Here is a 23,235-nt window from a genome sequence, read left to right as displayed (position 1 = left end):
ACCGAACCCCTAGGGGTCTGATCGAACCCAGGTTAAGAACCACTGCCGTAGTGTGTGAATGTGAGTGTGAATGTTGTCTGTCTATCTGTGTTGGCCCTGTGATGAGGGGCGACTTGTCCAGGGTGTATCCCGCCTTCCGCCCGATTCTAGCTGAGATAGGCTCCAACGCCCCCCGCGACCCCCAAGGGAATAAGCGGTAGGAAATGGATGGAGGGAGCATGCTAAGTTGGACTGTCTCTTTAAATCTTTGAAAAGGCCGGCGCGCGCCTTCGCTCTGACGTCATATTTCCATGAGGCAAACATGGCGGCGGCACTGGAAAGAAGCTTCATTGAAATATGTGGATTTGAGAGGGAACCCGTTCAGAGGTTTAGAGAAGTCCACATCAAATCTGGTAAACTTTCACCTGGAGGTGGTGTCGTATTGTCCGAACTGTCCAAGCTTTTGAGCGTTTTGTAGCGCTTTCTCATGCCATGCTAACAGGAGCGTGTAGCGCTCGAATGCTAACTGACGTCAAGTACGTGACTTTTCTATACTGAATGTTTTGGTCTCGGTGCGTACTTGTGGCTTGTGAGTGCATCATTATGCCGGCAGTGAACTTGGAAGTTAAAAAGTCGTCAAGTTGTATGGAATTAACTTAACATGTATGTTTAATGTGCAGCGTCAACACCTGCACCTGGAGCTCTCAAGTTTCCAGACACAGCTGGAGCTTTTCACTATGACGACGGCGGGAAAGCGCATTCAATCACCAGCAACAGATTTATTTCTTGGTGAGGACTCCTGCTACTCAAATTTAGCAGTCTTCCTGCTTTCTTGAACAACAAGCTTGTTTGGACTTTCATTGCAGGTCCACTTCAGGAGACACATTGCAGCTGGTGGAGCAGTCTCTGGACACTAACCTGCTCAACAGCGCCATCAAGCTCCGCTTCACTCACTGCAATGTGGTGCCGGGAGGTGTGAGCATCCTTGAGACCCCCAATAATGTCGTTGTCCTTATTGCCACCAATCGGAGTGTTCACCGAATGGTGCTATCCCATCCGAAGCGCATGTATCGCAGTGTAAGTAACACCCCGCACGTGCACACAGAGAATAGTGGTGTCCAAAGTGCGTCCCACGGGCCATTTGCTGAACGCTGCTTGTTTTTGATTGGCCTGCGACACATTCCAAGGACAACATTTTTTTCCCCAAAAAATAAACTGCAATTTGAAAGACAAATTGCTGATATCTGCAAGCCGCTGAAATGCGCAAGCCGAATTTAAATGCTAACATTGGGAATGTATCAATGGAGTGATCCTCCAGCAGGAAACCACCCCAAGCCTCCGCTTGCCTCCACTTGTGGTAGTTTCCTGCTGGCTCCACTGTGGACGGGACTCTCTCTGCTGTGTTGGATCCACTTTGGACTGGACTCTCACGATTGTGTTGGATCCACTATGGATTGAACTTTCACAGTATCATGTTAGACCCGCTTGACATCCATTGCTTACGGTTCCCCTGGGGGGGGTTGCCCACATATGCGGTCCTCTCCAAGGTTTCTCATTGTCATCATTGTCACCGACGTCCCACTGGGTGTGAGTCCCTCTGAGTGTGAGTTTTCCTTGCCCTTATGTGGGCTCTACCAAAGATGTCATTGTGGTTTGTGTTGTGGTTTGTACAGTCCTTTGAGACACTAGTGATTTAGGGCTATATAAATAATCATTGAGTGATTGATTAATCCGTTTACCCAGTAGGGAAGTCGCAGCTGGGAATGACGTCACAGCCGAGTTGTGAGCGTTGCAGTTAATATGCTAGACATCCGTGAAAGTTATGTTTGCGCTTCCCTTGTCTGACAATAAACTACTTGTGGGAAAATATGCACTCTTTTGGCAACCTTCACACACGGTAGATGCACAGGACAGATGCTATTGCTGGCAATAGCCTGCTTAGTGGCCTTGTGGTTAGAGTGTCTGCCCTGAGATCGGTAGGTAATGAGTTCAAACCCCGGCCGAGTAATACCAAAGACTATAAAAATGGGACCCTTTACCTCCCTGCTTGGCACTCAGCATCAAGCGTTGGAATTGGGGGTTAAATCACCAAAATGATTCCCGACTGCGGCCACCGCTGCTGCTCACTGCTCCCCTCACCTCCCAGGGGGTGGAACAAAGATAGGTCAAATGCAGAGGGTAAGTTCACCACACCTAGTGTGTGTGAATATCAGTGGTACTTTAACTGTAACTTAATACACATGAAATACATGTAGCTTACAATACCATAATGTTACCGTATAAACGTCCAACAATACATCGTATATGGACGTTTAGTGCGAGAAAGACTAGTCAGAAGGACTAACAAAGGGTATAATAGAAGATTACATTATTGTTTGCATCCAGAGCAGCCATCTTTGAAGCCAACTTGAAGTTTGAGACAATGCTCCGATTCAAAGTCGGAGATCTGAATTCCAAGGGCATTCCAGTGAAATTCCTACTTGTCCAGGGTGTACACCGGCTACCGTCCGAATGCAGCTGAGATAGGCGCCAGCGACCCCCCGCAACCCCAAAAGGGACAAGCGGTAAAAAATGGATGGATGAATGAACTCGAACTTTGCATGAAACCCGGATGTGCCTCTAGGTCAAGTGATTTCAACCCAGCAATAGTCTTGTGGCCAGTACTACTGTACTATTAGTTAATTTAGCAATGTTTATGCTTGAAAATTCCAAGTTTAGTGCAAAATAACAAAGAAAATATACATTGTTACCGATAACATAAAGCTAAGATTTGTTGTGTTCAGATAGTTTAAGTTTATCTTCTATTTATTGACATGTATTGGTTTTAGTATTTTTAATGTCTAAGATCAAAGTGGCCCCATGCGGCCCTTGCTGGAAAAAGTTTGGACACCCCTTTTCTAGAGTACTCGATTAGGTCTACATACAGGGTGCTTAAAAACCTTGAAAATGCTTGGATTTTAATGTTGTGTTAATAAGGTTTGAAAAATGCTAGAATTTTGGGTGAAGTGCTTGGAAATGTTAATCATATTTCTCGGCAGTCTGACGCAATAGGCTAATTGTATAATGGAAAAAAATAACTGTCTATCATGCCGGGAGGTTGTCGTTTTAATGAACATTGGATGGGAAATGACAAATACGAACTTTGGATTAAACGTGGACCAAATCTACGTGTAGCGGCTGCAAAGTTTGCAAAAAGGAAATCCAACATGGTTCGATGTATTTTTTTGCTTCATTATTTTGGTTATCTACTTTACTTGTCCGTTTTGGTTAATTGCATTAAAATGGTTTACATTATTGGACTTCTTTGCACTGTGAAGGTCATGTAATGTATAATTTGTAACCTTTTTCACAACTTAGAACTGAGTTAATATGAATGATGCTGTAGTTTTTACACCACTTGGTTGTATGCATGTCTTGCTTTATTATTTTCGTTGTCTACTTATCTTGTTTGGCTACCTCAGTGAAAGCAAAACAAGTTAACTTCTGTCTTTTTGTTAATTTGTTATCTCAGCCACAGTTATAAGGCTAGATATTCTTAATGGAAGGTGAATGAGGTGTTGTGAAACAAACAAAATATTTTCCTTTAATTTATTATCCTTATAACAGTTTTGTTAATAAATGAGTGAAATTTACATTTTGAGGGTGCATGTATTTATTTCACATCATGAAGTTTACAAGCACAGATTTGGTGTGAATTAATCCGTGCTGTTCGATGTCATTGAGTCCTGTAAGTAAGAAAAAGAACAAGAAATTTGAAAAACACAAATGTAGATACATTTGCACACACCAATACATTGAATAGTCTACAGAAACACTGCTTCATTTCCTATGCCCCATTCAGCTAATGAAAACTGCTGGTTCAGTGTTAGGCTTAGGTTTTAGCAGATTTTCCATATTTTTCTTACAGACAGCATTTGGTGACCTCAAACAACAAGGCTGTTGATTGATTCGAACTGGTTTTCGGCTTTTGAAGGGTACTGGAAAATTGATCTTGAAAGTCCTTAAAAAGTGCTTGAATTTGGCCATGGAAAAGTTGTGTGAAACCTGTACATAGACGCCAACTAAAGTGTTGTGTAACTTGTCCAGGAGCTGGCTACGGAGCTTCACATGCAGTCTATCTTCACTGACGCGGCCAAACTGAACCTGCAGGATGCTTGTCACAGCGCTCCCATCCCCAGCGCCTTGACCCCTGCTGGAAGCGTGGGCGCCGCCACAGCTTGGCTTACACAGCAGGGAGACGCTAACTACGCTTTGGCGTCACCCGCTGGGGGCATCATGGTCGTCACACTTCCTGCACACGGCGCGCAGGGTCAGGTTGCGCTGCTCGCGACGCGGTTACGCGCGACAAGGTCAAAGTGTGACAATGTGTTTTTACGGGTGCAGGTGGTGTGACGGTGGTGGAGCTAAAGCGGAGTTCCATGAAGCAACGTTTGTCCGTCTGGATGCCCAGCGCCATCATGGGCGACCAGACCCCTGCTGACTTGGTGGTCAGTCTGGCGGTGAGAGAGCTGGAAGACGACTCCATCATCTTGGCACTGTGTCAGGATCACAAACTGCGCATGTGGTCCTTCAGGGTGAGCGGATTAATTTTGGGTAGTCTGCACATCCAGATGCTGGACCCGTCAGAGGACTCAGTCTGAAATGTTCAAATAATATTTGATGGCGTGTGCTCAGGATCAAGCATGTCTGCTGGAGGCTGATATGTTGGACTACATGCCAGCCTCGAAAAGGGTCAAACGTCTAGCCGGTATGGGCCACAGGCTGCGGCTGACCTCCTGCGCCGCCTCCGGCCTGTGCCTGGCCGTCTACCTAGCGGCGCCCCACAGAGGACAGTTCATCGTACTGCAGCTGGTCCCCACTGACAACAATCGCTACAGCCTGGACCACATCTCCTCGCTGTTCTCCACTCAGGTGAGCCACAAAAACTAGAGATCGACCGATGCAGATTATTAGTACTCAAGGAGGCCGATAACCGATATTTGGAGCAGATATTCATTTGAATTCAAATGTATTTTAACATGTTTAGTCTATGCCAGTAAACAGCTAAACAAGGATTTAAATAGTTTTTTTAGCATAATGTTTTAGGAAACGTCGGACCAGTAGCGACATAAGTGTTTTATGTGGCACTTATGTGCTTAATTTGGCACCAAAAACCCTCACGGAATTTCACACACATTTTTATAATGTGTGTCTAAGAGTGGCATTGACATTTGCATTTCGAAATAATTATTTAGAAATATGGGATTTCTCATCACAATACTTGGCCATGTACTCGATTTTATAGCAGTTGATGGATTTAGCAATAGTTATGTACTTCACATTTTAAAAAAACAAAACTAAAAACTGGTACCATGTGTGTCTCTTGTATCTGCTGATGAAGTTATGTTGTAGTTGTAAAAAAAACAAAAACAAAAAAAAACCCCACACCAGTCAAAAATAAGCTGGTATCTATGTACGTCAGAATACCAAATATCGACACCAATAAGCGGTCGATCTCTAACGCAATCATTTATTAGGATAGGATATAAGTTATCCAACAAAAGGAAAAATTATGTGGTTGCAGTGCAGATTTAAAAAGTCCACCAAAAATAAGGTAAATGCGTAGGAACAAGAGGCCAACATTAAAGAATACAAAAGACAAAGGAAATTAAGAGCAGTGAGCTAATGCAACCAGCTGCCACTTCAGCAGCATTTCTAACACTTCAGCAAGCGTGGTTATGCTTTAGAGTAGTCAATGTACAGCTTGTATAGCAAAACACATTTACTAGTATCCACTGAAAATGAGTCAAAACGCAACCACTTTTGTCTAAATGGCTGGCAACACGGGAGTCAAGCATGGTGTGTAGAGTCACGGTCTGGTGGTGCGATAGTGCTACTGTTGAGATACTCCTTTTCCACTGCATTAACTTGGGGGCGTCTTATTTTCATTGGAATAATATATTGTTCTACGTACAAGTAGTGTTGTAATCGCAAGTGTGTTTTTATGATTTTTCTTAAATGTGCTCTAGGGATGGGCAATATTGCCTAAAATCTATATTGCGATAAATATTTATAATGCAGGCTCCTACGATAATGATTCATATCACAATATATTATTTGGTGTGTAAATGATGATAGAACCATTTCAAAACTTCTAATTTGTTTCCTGACTCAATTGGTAACACATTGCGTCATTTCTGTTTATATTATTTCCTCAATACTATTATTAATCTTCTTGTTAATTTACTGTTAATATCTGTTTACTTTTTGTTGTAACATGGTTCTATCTACACTTGTGTTAAATTGTCATGAACACTTATTTTGTTGTTGTTTTAGTTTTGGACGATACTACAAATGTGGGTATCGATCAAATACCAAGTAGTAACATAGGTAGTATTAGTCATACCAATACTGATACCTAAAACTTTCAAGATCATTGAATCATTCATTTTTTGATCAGTTATAATTGATCATAATTATAATTGAAACATGGTTCTATCTACACTTATGTTACAATGTAATGAACAAATATTTTGTTTAGATACTGTACATTAGTTTTAGGCAATACTACAAATGTGGGTATCGATCCAATACAAATTAGTGACAGGGGCAGTATTAGTCATAACAATACTGATACATAAAACTTTCAAGATCATTGAATCTTTCAATTTTTGTTTACAATTATAATCAGACAAAAACATTAGATGGCGGTGTAACAATCATTGGCTCTGATTGAAATAATTTGGCTTTGGTCCCTAAAGCCTTCCTATACAAGGGGACTTGTTTCCTGATTTTGTAAACAATAACTAAAATGACAAAAGATTTTTCGATGGTAAAAAATATTGCTCTAACCACTTTGTCGATTTTTGTATGATCCGCTTACCTGTGTTTACGTTCAAGAGCTTGTAGTTAACATATCCTCAGATGGTGTGTAGGGTAGCAGGTTCAGCTATTTGTTATCCTCCAGGGATATTTTTAAGAAGTGTTTTTATTTGCCGCCATGGAGTAGTGTGTAAAAACGAGTAGCCTCTATATTAGAGCTATTATCATGTTTATCCGATTAATGACACCAAAAGACGTTAGCCACTAGCAAGGACGCTACATTGCAGCGAGGACACTTTTGTTCAGTTGCCGCGGTCAAATTTGCTTCATTGTGTTATTATTATTAGTAGTAGTAGCAGTAGCAGTAGCAGCAGTAGCAGCAGCAGCAGCAGCAGCAGCAGTAGAAGAAGAAGAAGAAGAGCTAAGGAGGAAGCCAATCACGTGATCGCGTGACGTCACGCTAGGAGCCAAAGATCCCTTCCTCATCAACAAGAATGCTAATCAAGCATACTTTGTGAGAGCCAACAACCTTTGGGTTTGGAATTATTATGATCCAGGACCTTATATTTTTTGAGCCCGAACACAAAGAGGATGAGCAATCAGTTTTAGAAGCTGACTGAATTTGTGGCATTTTGTGATGTCTATACAGCGTTTTCACATACTTTACGGATTGTAAATACAGTTGGATATGGTTTAATGGATATGTTGAAACACAAATAAGCATGTAAAGTAAACTTGTTTTTCCACTCTACTGTTATTTTAAAGCTCTATCGTCGGCCGAATTTATATCATATATGGATCCCATCTGTGATTCTTAAGTATTCAATCAGTTTATATTTACACATGAATCGCAAATGTGGATTAGGATGTGAATCATTTTCTTTTTCCGCCAGCCCTAATTGGTAATGTTAATGAATACTAGAGGGATGAGAGGAAGGGGTTACTTTTCCGACTTACATCATTGCCTCGGAACGGAACTGCTTCATAACCCAAGGAACATATCTAGGATATGGTGCTTACTGAAATGTGCAGGGCGCACTCATGTTTGAGGCACTTAAAGATATTTGGCCTGATATGTACTAGTTGCAATGCAATGTATGTCCACAGGAGACGCTGGTCGACTTCACGCTGACCTCCACTGACATTTGGGCTCTGTGGCTAGACGACTCAAACAGCAGCATCGTCAAATACATCAACTATGAGCAGTGAGTCTGCTTGAGAACTTCCCACACTAACCTCTTCCTTGTCTACAACTTACATTCCTATTGTTTATATTATAACGTTTTAAAACGTCTTGTTCTCTTATGAAGTTTCTTGAGAGAAAAAACAATGATTCTGTTTTGATGTCTGTCAGTAACACAGCAGGCCAGTGGAATCAAGTGTTTGTTCAGCCTCCTCCTGAAGATGAAGTTCACGTTGGAGTGGACCAGGATCCCAGAGTAAGTCCACTGTCGCTTGTCAATCCACTTCTTATAGCAATCAATATGTTTTTTTCATGATACCGTTTATTAATAGTCAAGGACGCCGAAAGCCGATATTCATTTGCAGTAAAAGTTATTTAAACATGAATAGTAGATATTAGTAAACAGCTGGGCAAGGCTTTTTCTAATTTTAGGAAGCGTTGGACCAGTAGCAACATAATATTTTATGGGCGCTAATGTTGAGGTTAATTTAGCACTAAAAACATCAGGGGATTTCACTAACATCTTTATTAGATGTGTCTAAGAGTAGCATCAACGTTTGCTTATAAAATTAAGGGGAATTTCCTGGGAAAATTATTTTAAAAAAGGGATTTCTCTATCTACATCATAATAACTCGCCATCTACTCAACTTTATACAATTTTATAGTAGTTTTTGGATTTGATACATTGTAAGATTTCCTTCTGTGGAACCCTAAAATATTGTGAACATTTAAATTTAAATAATTCTGGGCTCCTTCTTGTAGCTTATATTTGAGGCATTATATCAAGCTGGCTGACATAATTTCTTCCTGGATGTTACAGAAAGTATGATAATGTGTGAGCTGCAGCCTGCTCTTCTTTATTTATATAATACGACTCCTATTAGTCAATTTAAACTAAGTTTGGATTTTTAAGTATTGCTGACAGAAGGCTTTTTGAGCGACTCCCTCGCTGTAGTAGCGAAAACAAACTAATTGTAACCGGGAAGACGCCAGGAAAGAAGAGCAAAAATGTTATTTCACGGCAAAATTTTAAAGTTTTTAAAAAGGTCAGCAGTGGAGACGTACTGTAGGTGACATTAGGAGAGATATAGGAGGCGTGCCCACATGAACGCAGCTTAGCAGACATGAGAATAATTCTCACAAGAATTCCAATAAATGCCCTATCAGATGTCAAAATATATTTGCGGAGAATTATTGACAATAAGTGTATTTTTTTCTTCTTAAATGGGGTTGAGAAAAAATGGGTTCCTGCTGAAACAAAACTTTTCTCCTGTAGGGTAAAAGGGATTGTGCTCTAGCAATGGTTACTATTTACAGTACTTTAATAAAAAAAAAAAATATTATACAGATATATGTGTAGTATCTGCAGATGTAGTTTTGTAAAAAAAAATATTGATGCAGAAATAACAAAAACAAAGGTGAATGCAATGTACGTCAAAATGCCAAATATTTACATCATTAATCGGTGGATCCCTAGTTTGAATTGCATAAAATGCTCAAATCTTACATGAAGTTGTGATGATTGACAGGAGACCTACTTGGACGTGCTCTTCTCTCCTCTTGGCTTCACGGCGGCGGCCATCTTCAAAGCTCTACAGGTGTGTGAATGCACATGTTTCTAAAAGGTCACCACGTGACCGCCGCGTTGTTTGTCTTCAATCAGATCTTCCGCCGAGGCCAGGACGTCATGACCGACATATCGTGGGAGGGTCTGAAGAAAGAGGTGACGCTGGCTGTGGAGAGTGAGGTGATGACGGCAGAATGGTGGCACGGAGTTGTCTCGTGATTCTCACAAGAAAAATAATCACTTTGTGTCTTTCTCCTTCAGCTCCAAAGCAGCGTCACAGAGTTTGAGTTTTCCCAGGAGGAATATCGACAGCTCCAGGTGGAATTTTGGTCTAAGTTCTACGCCTGCTGCCTGCAGTATCAGGAGGTTCTGTCCATGCCACTTGCTCTGAGCGCCAGTCCACACAGTCACATAATGTGCCTGCTGAAGAAGGTAAATACTGACCAGGTGTTGAGCTGGGACCCACAAGTTCTGACAAGGGAGATGTTGTCCTTTCAGGGTTTCATTTCCTTCTTGCTGCCATGTTTGGCTGTGGACCACCTCTACCTGTCATCTGACGACTACTTCCTCTGCGACGACGACACACTCCTCACTGAAGGTTAGCGCCTCCTTTTTGTGTGCGCGGACGTGTATGTAGTGTTCACGTGTTCGCCGTGTCCTCCAGATGCGGAGGTGGGTCGAGGTGTTGCGACGCTGGTAACCTGTCTGCGGCTGCTGAGCGACGCCGTGTCACCAGACATGGCGTACGAGATGGAGAAAGCTCTAGAACACGCAGAGTCACCCGAAAGAACAGCTGATCTCATCCTGGAGAACCTGCTGTCTCATGACAAGTAAGCACGCACAAACACACACACACACACACACACACACACACACACACACTTGGTGTGGTGTTGAGCTGAGTATTCTATCTTGTTTGCAGTCAAAACGTGATGGAGGACATTCAGAACAAACTGCAGGACATCCGCAACCCCATGGCGGCCATGTTGCTTCTGCTGAGGGAGCTGGACCTGGAGATTGACCTTGACTTTGAAGAAAGTCCACTCCTGCCTGGTAATACTTTAACTTGATTGGCTGATTGTGCAACCCAGCACTCCCTCAATATAAATCGGCCGAAGATGGAGCTTTTAAAACCATATTTATATTATAAAAATGACACATTGATGACACATTCTAGCTGTTCTGCAAATTTGACAGCCACAAGCGAATAAACGCGTCCTCAATACGATGTATCATTCTTGGTAGCGTCACTCCACAGTGCCATGTCTCAATCATTAATCCTTGCCTCCATGGCGGCAAATAAACTTTCTTACAAGTAACATTATTACTGGAGCATGAGGAATATCTAAATATGCTAGGAGGATGAGGAATAGCTAAATATGCTCGGAGGATATGCTAACGGCTGAACTAGAGCTCTCAAATGTAAAAAAGGTGGGCTGATTGTTACAAGTATCAACAGTAATAATACCAAGAATAGTATCCATAGATGGTATAGTATCCGTAGACGGTCTATTTGATTAGATATTATTGTTGTTTACAAACTCCGTAAATAAGTCCCTGGACACAGGTGTTTTTCTCTAATTATAATTTTGATCAAAAATATAACTGTTCATTCATCTTTAATTTTTGAAGTATCAGCATTGGTGTGGCCAATACTGCTCCTGTAACTACTTGATATCGGATTGATACCCAAATTTGTAATATCACCCAGAAATAATGTAAAGTTTCAGAATGAGTGATTATTACATTTTGACTGAATTTTAGATAGAACTATGTTACAAAAGACAGTAACCAGCTGTTAACAGTAAATTCGCTGGTAGATAATTAGTAGTTTTGACAAAATAGGTCAAACCAATATTGTCTAGCCCTAATTGATTGGTAGATTAAGATGGCAGACAAATACTATTTCTCATTAGTTATAATTATAACTGACATTCTGGATTTCTGGCAGGTCAAACGGTGAGCGTGCGCCTCAGCCTGTCCCAGCTCTACGCCAGCACCACCGCCGTCTCGCTTATCTGCCAGGCCCTCAGTCACATGACCATGACGCGGGCGCTCCTGTGCCGCGACTTGCTTCTCCTCCTCAAGCTCTGCCTGCGCCTCGGCGACCACGTATGTACACAAGCACATCTTTAAGTGGCGCTAAGCAACAACTAAACTTCTTTGTGTGTGTGTGTGTGTGTGTGTGTGTGTGTGTGTGTGTGTGTGTGTGTGTGTGTGTGTGTGTGTGTGTGTGTGTCAGGTGCTGGCCGGCGGGGGTGCCCTGCTCCTTCAGATCCAACAGGAAGTGATCCCACGTGCATCCCACCTCCTGTCCTCGTACTTCCTGCTCAAGCACGTCAGTCAAAGTCTAAGCTGTCCTGTCGCTGACGACACCATGTGAGTCCTCGCCAATCCCTAGACCTGCCTGTGCTAACAAGTTCCGGTGTTTAACTTTTGACATCCTGTTTTCCCACTCCAGAGAAGCTAACCTGCAGCACCTGACCGCCTTGGACCTGTCCGACTCGCCGTGTCTTGTCTCCAAGTCGACAGGTCAGAAATCCGTGTTTTGCAGGCGTCTCTGGTGGTTCTGAAGAACGGCTGCTGACACGTGCTTTGTGCTATTTAGCGCTCAGTCCTCAGACGCTGGTGGAGCTCTTCTACCAGACCTCTGCCCGCAAGATGATCCTTTCCCAGATCTTCTCCCAGAACAGCGACCCGTCAGCAGGCGGCCCGGTCCTCATCTGGACCGATTTGATCTCAAATGTGGTCCAGCTTCTGGCACAGCTGCTGTATCCTCACTCGTGAAGACAATGTGCCAGCGAGACTGTTCCTAATATCTGGATCCAGTGTTTCCTTAGCTGATGTGTACCAGCTGGCCCATTAATCCCAGTTTCCACTTCCCAGAATGCCTCATGGCTAACTGTCAGTACACGCAGCTGCAGGTAAGTGCTCACTAGAGCTCACGTGGTTATGACTCTTCTTAAACCAAGCACTTCCTTTCACTCAGGAGTATGTGCGTCTGATTGGCCAGTGGTGTCTGGTGAACATCGGATCCTGTCGCTTCATGCTAGCGCAGTGCTACTTGGCTAACGGCGAGGGTCACAAGGTTAGTTGAAGCTCACCTCCCCACCCGTCCTACTCACAGCCTTTAATCTCGTCAGGCCCCCTTCAGTCGACTTCTTTCCTTCGTCAGGCCTTGCAGTGCTTCCACGAGGCCGCCGCTGAGGTGGAGAAGGAGGAGTTTCTCATCAAGCTGACGGGCGGCGAGTACGACGAAGCCACTTGCACGCCACGACTGCACTACTACAACAAGGTGCTCTCCTACAGATCGATACCTGCTTTTTGTCGTATCGATTCATAAGGCATGATATCAATTAACCGCTCCATGGTAGTATTGTGCACCTGTGTAATGTTGGCGGCCCTTATTGCAACTATTAAATGAACACTGCCGTTTATTTTTACGGTGAAATGTTTTGTTTGTGCCATTATGGTTTTTAAGTTATAGTAAAATACATTCTCTTCCCCAACTTGTCAAAATCTCTCCAAACGTGTCCCAACCGTTTGTGCTGCATTTTTTTGGGGTCAAACTGTAAGGGGTGAACTTTTAGGCTCCTAACGATTGGAAACTGATTCCTCGTCTGACTCTTCGATTCAGAATTGATTCTCTGGCATAATAGGTTAGAAAAGTTCCTTGTGGTTGCTTGGAGATGGCATATATATATATATATATATATATATATATATATATATATATATATATATATATATATATATATACATACATACATACATACATATATACAGTGGAGCAAAAAAGTATTTAGTCAGCCAAGTTCTCACACTTAAAATGAGGACAGAGGTCTTTAATTTTCATCATAGGTACACTTCAACTGTGTGAGACAGAATGTGAAAAACAAATCCAGGAATTCACATTGTAGGAATTTTAAATAATTTATTTGTAAATTCTGGTGGAGAAATAAGTATTTGGTCAGTTCAAACACAGAAGATTTCTGGCTCTCACAGACCTGTAACGTCTTCTTTAAGAAGCTCTTCTGTTTTCCACTCGTTACCTGTATTAATGGAACCTGTTTGAACTCATTATCTGTATAAAAGACACCTGTCCACAGCCTCAAACAGTCAGACTCCAAACTCCACTATGGCCAAGACCAAAGAGCTGTCGAAGGACACCAGGAAAATAATTGTAGACCTGCACCAGACTGGGAAGAGTGAATCTACAATAGACAAGCAGCTTGGTGTGAAAAAATTAACTGTGGGAGCAATTATCAGAAAAGGGAAGACATACAAGACCACTGATAATCTTCCTCGATCTGGGGCTCCACGCAAGGTCTCATCCCGTGGGGTCAAAATGATCATGAGAATGGTGAGCAAAAATCCCAGAACCACACGGGGGGACCTGGTGAATGACCTGCAACGAGCTGGGACCAAAGTAACAAAGGTTACCATCAGTAACACACTACGCCGACAGGGAATAAATCCTGCAGTGCCAGACATGTCCCCCTGCTTAAGCCAGTGCATGTCCAGGCCCATCTGAGGTTTGCCAGAGAGCACATGGATGATACAGCAGAGGATTGTGAGAATGTCATGTGGTCAGATGAAACCAAAATAGAACTTTTTGGTATAAACTTAACTCGTCGTGTTTGGAGGAAGAAGAATACTTACTTGCATCCCAAGAACACCATACCTACTGTGAAGCATGGGAGTGGAAACATGATGCTTTGGGTCTGTTTTTCTGCTAAGGGGACAGGCGATTGATCCGTGTTAAGGAAAGAATGAATGGGGCCATGTATCGTGAGATTTTGAGCCAAAACCTCCTTCCATCAGTGACCGCTTTGAAGATGAAACGTGGCTGGGTCTTCCAGTATGACAATGATCCCAAACTCACCGCCCGGGCAACGAAGGAGTGGCTCCGTAAAAAGCGGCTCTGTAAGAAGCATTTGAAAGTCCTGGAGTGGCCTAGCCAGTCTCCAGACCTCAACCCCGTAGAAAATGTGTGGAGGGAGTTGAAAGTCTGTGTTGCTCGGCAACAGCCTCAAAACATCACTGCTCTCGAGAAGATCTGCATAGAGGAATAGGCCAAAATACCAGCTACTATGTGTGCAAACCTGGTAAAAAAAAAACTATAGTAATCGTTTGACCTCTGTTATTGCCAACAAAGGTTATATTACAAAGTATTGAGTTGAATTTTTGTTATTGACCAAATACTTATTTTCCACCATAATTTACAAATAAATTATTTAAAATTCCTACAATGTGAATTCCTGGATTTTTTTTCACATTCTGTCTCTCACAGTTGAAATGTACCGATGATGAAAATTACAGACCTCTGTCATCATTTTAAGTGGGAGAATTTGCACAATTGGTGGCTGACTAAATACTTTTTTGCCCCACTGTATGTGTGTGTGTGTATATATATATATATATATATATATATATATATATATATATATATATATATATATATATATATATATATATATATATATGAGAGAGGGGGGGAAAAAAACAGGCCATCGTAAGTGACTTTTACAACTGTAACCGGTGATGCGGTGTAAGCTCACTATGAAGAAAGGATATCAGCTGTAACTCAGAAGGTCCTTTCGTTTACATCTTAACTCCACGCACACAGCACTGTGGTCAAGTGCTCCAAAAAAACAAAGAGGAGACTTCATAGTAGTCTTCATAATAAAATGGTTTCACGCTACATTCTCTTTTTGCTAATTTCAAATGCTTACAGACTTCATACAACATGCAAGGTGTGCTTATGCTAGCAACTGATGACTGCTCTGTGGGTGTGTGTGTGTTAGGTACTTCGTTTGCTGGAGGACGTGGGTCTACCGGAGCTGGTGATCCAGTTGGCGACGTTGGCGTTGGCAGAAGCTGTCAATGATGTCAACAGTCAGGTAGTAAATTTGAGTTTTTAGTACTATGGTTATATTGTCATAATGCATGTTGATGACATGTTCCAGCTGTGTCTGCACATTTGACAGAGACAAGCGAACAAACACGTCCTCCTGGAAGTGTCTGTCTGTCATAAAAAAGTAAAAAAATAAGTAGTATATTTTTTCTAAGCTTAAATCTTTAGATTAACTTCAGATCTGTTGATGTGAATTTTAAATTAAACAAAACTGTTTTATGCCCTTTGTTAAAGAACACCCTGTTTTTATGGAAAAAGATTTTCCCCCCAAATTTTCAAAGTGTATTATTTGACGTGAAGTACAGTAATTGGAGCCTTAAATAGGTCAACGATTAATAACGTTGATTTTGATAATTTTTGAACAATGAGGTTTTAAAAAAATCCCACTAATTTTCAGGGATCCAGAAGGACCCCACTCATAAAAGTTTTAAAAATTAGTCATACATTTACTTTTACTGTTCATTCTTTAATTTCTAGATAAGGGATGTCAAGCTGGTTTTCATTGAGGGCCACATGGCAGTTATGTAACAGCAAATGTATGAATTTGCCTCTGGATTTCATTATTATTGGTATAAATTGTTTTAAGTAGACTGTCGATTTCACAGTAAAAAACTTTACATTTACAACATTTTTATGTAAAAATAGTGTTTTTTTATTATTTACAACATTTTACGGTAAATGGAAAAACAGTACCACTGTTTTTTGGGGTTTTTTACAGAAAAAGTTGGCAGCTCAGATGACAGAATTCTTGTGTTAAATGAACATTGGTTTTTACAACATTATATTGTGAATGGGAAAAACAGTACAAGTTATTTTTGTATTCTGGCAACATAGATGCCAGTTTTTCTACCGTAAAAACAAATGTACTCTCTTTCCATTTACAGTAGTACACCATTAAAAACAAGATTTTACAGTTAAAAACTGGCAGTTCAGTCAACAGAATTTTAACACAAAAAACAATGGTAGCTTTTGATCAATTTACAGTGATATACTGAAAAGGACAATGTAAAATGTATTGACATTTTTTTTAATTTGATGGGTAATTTGCTGTAAAGCTAAGTACTTTTATTTAGACAAAACATGTTTGGAAAGTATGATATACTGTAATATTTGTTGTGTCATTGGATACTATTAAAGTTTAAAAGGTATGTAGTTTCAAGTAGTACATGTATTTTTTCTGTCAAAATGAAAAAAAGTAATTACAATTAATGAGAAAATGAGTACTTTGACACATGTCAATTCCAGGTGTTTTTATTTTGTTTTTTCTATGGCAAACACACAAAATATGCAATATTTTCCCTAAAAATATTCCTAAGTAGAATTTTTACATGAAGTAATTGGAGCCACTAGTAAGTCAAAAAATAATATACATTTTGATAATTTTTTTAAGCAATTACAGTTTTAAAGAGAAAAAAACAGCCTTCATGCCCAGCTTTGTGTCATTAGTCACCATTGCAACATGTTCTTGTTAATATTTCGACTGTTTGGTCTTTTATTCCACTTTTCTATATAATTTTTTTTTGTACTATTTTAAAAATGTGCCGCGGGCTGTTAAAACAAAGTTGCGGGCCGCGAATGGCCCCCGAGCTGTGGGCGGATAATATTCAAAACACATGTTTATATTTGCAAAGTCAGCAAATGGGTCACTGGACAGAATACTGTAAGGGCAAAAAACTCAAAGAATTGAAATCAGAGCCAATTATAGGAAATAATTTAAATATTTCATTGATATTGTCATCTTGTATTTTTTGTCTTATTATAGATGAGGGGTAGGGAAACTGTGGCTCTTTTGATGACTGCATCTGGCTCTCAGAAAAATCTTAGCTGACATTGCTTAACATGAAAAGTAATGAATAATACCGCTGGTAATCACAGTGTTAAAAATAACGTTCAAAATATAAAACATTCTCTTGCATTTTAATTAATCCATCCGTTTCAACCACACCAGTTCAAGAAGTCGCATTAATGGTAAGAAATATTTAATTTATTATTGGTTAGCTTAAGAATAACAATGTTAGTAAAAAGAACAAAAGCCCAATTATACTCTAATAATATTAGTCTTACCTAAAAATGCACGCATTTAGTTGTATTTAGTGTTAAAAAAATATTATACGGTTCTCACGCAAATACATTTTAAAATATTTGGCTTTCATGGCTCTCTCAGCCAAAAAGGTTCCCGACCCTTGTTATAGCTGTAGTGAAAATGTACTTGAAAATTTGAAACGTCAGCATTGGTATGCCAATACTGCCCCTGTAACTACTTGGTATTGGATCGATACCCACAATTAATGTAAAGCACAGGTGTCAAACTCGAGGTCTGAATGCCATACGTGGCCCGTCACTTCATTTTATTTTGCCCTCGAAAGCCTGGAAATATTTATCAATAAAGTATTGTAACTTTTCTTACTAAAAATACGCTTTCTTTCTATTTTGGGAGAAAAAAAATGTACTCATGCAATTGCAAATTATGTTAACTTAAATATTGTCTAGTTATGCAAAAATATTATCAAACATTTAAACCATTTTTTAAATAGAAATAAGTACTAATAATGATTTTAAAGCAAGTAGTTCATCAAATTGTGCAATGTAAAAGTAGCAATAGATTTCATGGTAAAATTGTGAAATTTACTGTGGTTTTTACAGCATTTTTCTCTAAATGGAAAAAAAACTACTTTTTGTTACTGTAATAAACTATGGTGTCATTTTGGCATTATAGTAAAACAACGAAAAATCTACAGTGGTTAATTTGTGGTAAAAAAAAAACAAACAAACAAAAAAACGAACTGGATGCTCAGATGCCATAATTTTACTGTAAAATTGCAGTTTCTTTTAATTTAAATTAAAAAAAAAAACTAATTTAGTTTTACAGTAAAATTCTAGCAACTGAGCTGCTTTTTTTTTAACCATAAAAACCACAGTACTGTTTTTCCATTTACAGTAACATACACAACATTTTGAGGTGAAATTAACGCAACTTACCATATTTTTTATACATTTTAGAATATCTAATAAAATTCATCAAAAAATTGTGTAATAATAGTATTCAGTGTTAGAAGCGGCCTTCTGGGGCCAAACATAACGGTGATGTGGCCCTCAGTGAAATTGACTGACACCTCTGATATAAAGTATCCAAACAGAAGAATAAAGGATTATTACGTTTTAACAGAAGTGTAGGTGTCATATGTTTCAACAGCAAGTAAACACACAGTTGTAGATTACTAACAGCTTTGAGAAAATAAAACAAAAAATAAGGCAATGTTTTACCTCATAAAATAGGAGCCTTTGTAACCTGCTTTGAATTATTGTATTGTTATTATTAGGGGTGTAACGGTACGTGTATTTGTATTGAACCGTTTCGGTACGGGGGTTTTTGTTCGGTACGAGGGTGTATCGAACGAGTTTGTAATCTAAAGTCTTAACAAGCTGCTCTGCCCGTTGACATTCTAGAAACTTAAACTGCAGTTCAGCTCACTCACAGTTCTGGCTTGAGGTGATGTGAAGGCTAATTAGCTTTTAGCGTTACGTTAGCTCATTTTGCTGTGTGCGTGCATGCGCGCGTGTGTTAGGGGCAGCAAAGCCCTGTCCGTCTGTTAATTCACATGAACTAACATGAAGTCCATAGATTTCAGGGATGAATAGTCTCTCCTATTACAATTGTACTATTTTTCAGCAATAGTTACATTAATCATTAGTAATGTAGCAGCCTAGTTTTGAATGGCAGGGTGCCTGCTATCACATGTTGACAAAAATATAACATTTACATAATAAAAGTCAACTACAGGCTTCCCAAATGCTGTAATAAATTAAGCATGATGAGTTGACTTGAAACTGTTTAATGTTGCACTTTTTATATGTAGAAGAAAGGTTTGTCATTTTATTTAATCAAAGCAACAATTTGAGGCAGTTTAATGTGGATTAACGTGGGCAGGATTATTATAGTGTTCTCAATGTTAAAAGGATAAAGCCATTGTTTACAAATTTGGTAAATAAATAACCAAAAAATTTATATTTTGTTGTTTTCTTACTGTACCGAAAATGAACCGAACCGTGACCTCTAAACCGAGGTACGCACCGAACCGAAATTTTTGTGTACCGTTACACCCCTAGTTATTATTCTATACGCCAAATAAAATATCGCGTGATAAACTGTTATCGCAGGATGCTGCACTATAAATTTTAGGCTTTATCGGCCATTGCTACACTCAGGGGAGGGTGCAGAGGACATCTTAGACTCCTCACCTTAGGGTAGGCAGAACAGTACACTTGGGTCTGTGTGGCGGTTCTTATCGCTGCGTTTTTCCTCCGTAGGCTGCCTTGTGGACCCGGATTTTCAAACACCATTTGGACCTGGGACACAATAGTGACGCTTACGAGGCTTTGATCCAGAATCCAGACTCAAGCATGTGCGCGCCCCCCCTCCCTCACACACATGCACAATGTAGTGTAACGTGGTGATTGCAATTGTGTTGCGTTCACAGGCAACTGGATTGTCTGCGCCAGCTGGTGGTGGTCCTGTGTGAACGAGCCCAGCTTCACGATCTGGTCCATTTCTCCTACGTCAACCTACACGACGAGGTAACACGGCATCGAGCTACCTCTTCCTCTGCCCACTCGGCCAACAATGCATCTGACCGCAACAGGTGGTGTCCATCATGGAGTCCCGGGCGCGGGGTCTGGACCTGCTGAGCCACAACTACTATGAGCTGCTCTACGCCTTCCACATCAACAGACACAACTATCGGAAAGGTGTCCATCGCACATTCCCATTGTCTTGTGCGTCCGGTGCTAAACGTGTGCACGTTTGCAGCGGGCTCGGTCATGCTGGAGCTGGGGATGCGTTTGGGTCGCGAGGTCCCATCCGTGGTGGGCCTCAAGAAGCAAGTCAACTGTTTTCTGGCAGCCATTAACTGCCTGCGCCTCATCCGGCCTCAGTACGCCTGGATGCTGCAGCCCGCCTGGCCACCGCAGGTGTGCACGTGCACGGTTCTCACTAGTTTTTTCCACCGTGTCTAAATATTTGCGTGCACTCTGCAGGGAGATCGTCCAGGAGCGTCTCCTAAACGCAACTCCGATGGAGACTTTGTGTCCCGGCCAGGTGAGACCGCAACCACCATCCACACAACCGTTACTCATTTTGACATCATCGCCATGTGTCAGTCAAACGGCAGGTGGACATCTTGGAGATCAAAGATGTTGAGAAGGAGTATGCGTTAGCCCAATGTCGTCTCACACTGGCCGAGCACCACCCGGCGTCGGCTGCCATCGCTGGTAAACCCCGCCCGCCCTTCCACCGTGCTGTCCTGTCCTTGCCTGTGTCCGCTATAACACCCGCTTGTCTCCTCCCCTTTGAGGTGGAGCATCCGCCGCGGAACTGGTGCGCCTCCTACTGGACTGCGGCCTGTTCACGTGCGCCTCACGCCTCTGTCACACCTTCAAGGTGCCCCTCACCTCGTTGTTTGAAGCGCTAACTTACAGGTGCATCAAGCTGCAGTTCGGGGGGGAGGAGTCTCAGAACGAGGCGTGGCTGTGGTTGTCGGCTAATCAGCTGTCCTCTGTGGTCAACACCAAAGAATCGAGGTTTGATGATGTCATACTCGCCACCACGCCATCTTCCTCCTCCTCTTCTTCTAAATGCCCAATCGCTTGTCTCCTTCCAGCGCCGCAGACGAAGCATGGCGCCTGCTGGCGTCCTTCCTGGAACGTTTTCCCTCTGCCAACGGCATCCACCACCGCTGTGTCCTCACCAAGCTGCTGTCACATGGCATGCCTCCACCTGATTGGCTCGTCAAGTCTTTTAAGGTAAGAGCCACAAAAAGAAAAAAAAAAACATATATATATATATATATGTATATATATATATATATATATATATATATATAATACATATATATATATATATATATATATATAATGTATATGTACATTTCCCATCATTTACAGGAAGTGGATGCGGCGGCGCTGCTTCGTCTCTACCTGAACTTTGACCTGCTTGATGCTGCTGCCGAGCTGGTGATAGAATACGTCGATGCTCTACTAGGGAGGGGACACCAATACTTTGGCATTAAGGTATCACACAGAAGCACACATACACATTGTTTCTGCAGGTCAATGAATAGATTTTGCAAAAATGAAGGCCTAAAATGGCATTACATTTGATGTCCAGAGGCATTTTAAAAAATGAAATTAGTGTAATCACAATTCAGCGATTAAAGGCAGGCACCAAATTTCTTTGGCGTGACCAACAAAGCAACTTCTGCGGTTGCCATGACGCCACTACAACTGGCAGCTGCTGCTACCACGACAGAATGACTAAAAATACATTAGATTAAACAGTCTTGTGAGCCAATTTTAATGTACCAGAAAGTAACAGTTAATTTAAACTTTAACTAGTCAAGATTATCTATACCAGGGGTGTCCAAAGTGCGGCCCGCAGCTAATTGTTTAGTGGCCCGCCACACATTCTGGAAATGCTATTGCAAAAATAAATAAATAAGACACTAAAGAAGTAGAATGAGGTGAAATCCAACAGGGAAAAGTTGCAATGACACAAAGCTGCCATGCAGGCTGTTTGTTTTTCTTTTGTCTTTCTTCATTTTGCTCTTATTGCCAATGCTAAAAAAAAAAAAAAATATATAATGAATTATTGACCTATTCAAGGCTCCAATTACTTCAAATATTTCACTTTATAATGTTTTATGTGGAAATATGTGCATATATTGTGTGGTTGCCATATAAAAACAGTGTTTTCTTTGACAAAAGAGCATAAAACAAACAAAATAATAGTTCAAACGTAAAATTCGACAGATATATCTGAGGTTGATCTTGTAACTTAAGTGTTGAAAGTAAAACAACAACCTTTTGGATCCCAAAAATATTTAGTGAGATTTAATTTATTTTTTCACTGTGATTATTCAGAAATAATAATACATTTAAATAAATGGTGTCCTGCATTATTGATCTTTTTTGGGGTTCCAATTAATTCAGATCAAACATTGGTTTTTGAATGTTTAGGGCAATGGATGAAATACTGCATATTTCAGTTTTACTATAAAAAACAAAGTTTTCTTTGACTGCAAAGGCATAAAACCTTTTTTTTTTTTAAACTTTATATCAACCTGAAGTTGATATAGATCTACTGTAAGCGTTACATAAAAAAATGAAAATAATAATTTGACTTATTTTTAACATGTTAATGACGGAGACCCTCTATGGTCCCTGGGAGTCCTAAAGGTAAAAAAAAAAAGAATATCAAAACAGCCCCCCTCATGGTTTAATTTGGCCCTCAGTGGAAAAAGTTTGGACACCCCTGATCTATACAGACAGTTTTGACTATATGTAGTAACTATCTGCAGACATGTACATTCAATTTGTATTAAGTGGCATTCAATTAGACTTGCTGATACACACTGAACACTTTACCTGAGTGGATGCTATGTTGGACAGGCGCCATTGTCGGCCACTGCACCATGCGTGTGGCTGCCGTACACGTCCATCGACCAGCTGATGGTTGCCCTAAAGGAGACGCAGACTAACGTCATTGTAAGTCCTAACTTCCTGTTTGTCTGTGTCTAAAAAACACTTTCCGCTAAAATTCATTTTGTCGTTTCAGATTTACAACAAACTCCGAGACAAACTGAGTGATTACCACAAGCTGGTGGATCAGACGACAAAAATGAGACTTGCTAATATTTAACTTTTTTTAAAGAAAAAAAATTGTCGATTTAAGTAATTTGTTGTAAATAATGTTTTTGTTACTATTGAAAATAAAGTTGTCATCATGCAAAAGT

The 23,235-nt window shown here is 40.6% G+C and overlaps 1 protein-coding gene across 1 annotated transcript; it reads left to right on the top strand.

Annotated features, from left to right (window-relative positions):
* Positions 1-253: 253 nt before the first annotated feature.
* Positions 254-23,233, top strand: nup160 (nucleoporin 160). The gene is made up of 33 exons (XM_061894699.1): positions 254-392; positions 660-768; positions 846-1,056; positions 4,066-4,288; positions 4,363-4,553; positions 4,654-4,890; positions 7,888-7,985; positions 8,135-8,219; positions 9,494-9,562; positions 9,628-9,711; positions 9,793-9,963; positions 10,030-10,129; positions 10,196-10,361; positions 10,454-10,584; positions 11,483-11,643; positions 11,774-11,910; positions 11,993-12,063; positions 12,140-12,302; positions 12,386-12,455; positions 12,521-12,619; positions 12,707-12,826; positions 15,339-15,434; positions 19,757-19,851; positions 19,927-20,023; positions 20,089-20,194; positions 20,256-20,416; positions 20,483-20,543; positions 20,606-20,716; positions 20,800-21,025; positions 21,106-21,247; positions 21,389-21,514; positions 22,892-22,987; positions 23,058-23,233. The coding sequence occupies exons 1-33, from the start codon at positions 302-304 to the stop codon at positions 23,139-23,141; spliced, it is 4,188 nt and encodes a 1,395-aa protein (XP_061750683.1). The 5' UTR covers positions 254-301; the 3' UTR covers positions 23,142-23,233.
* Positions 23,234-23,235: the final 2 nt, after the last annotated feature.

The sequence above is a fragment of the Nerophis ophidion genome, linkage group LG03, assembly GCF_033978795.1.
Source record: "Nerophis ophidion isolate RoL-2023_Sa linkage group LG03, RoL_Noph_v1.0, whole genome shotgun sequence".
Taxonomy (NCBI): Eukaryota; Metazoa; Chordata; class Actinopteri; order Syngnathiformes; family Syngnathidae; genus Nerophis; species Nerophis ophidion.
Note: the sequence above shows the minus strand (reverse complement) of the source record. Positions and strands in the feature narration are given on the sequence as shown.

Coding starts and splice junctions, on each gene's coding strand:
- nup160 (XM_061894699.1), top strand. CDS start 302: ATGGCGGCGGCACTGGAAAGAAGCTTCATTGAAATATGTGGATTTGAG. Junction 9,964..10,029: donor TAATGTGCCTGCTGAAGAAG/GTAAATACTGAC, acceptor TTGTCCTTTCAG/GGTTTCATTTCCTTCTTGCT. Junction 12,064..12,139: donor TCTTGTCTCCAAGTCGACAG/GTCAGAAATCCG, acceptor TGTGCTATTTAG/CGCTCAGTCCTCAGACGCTG.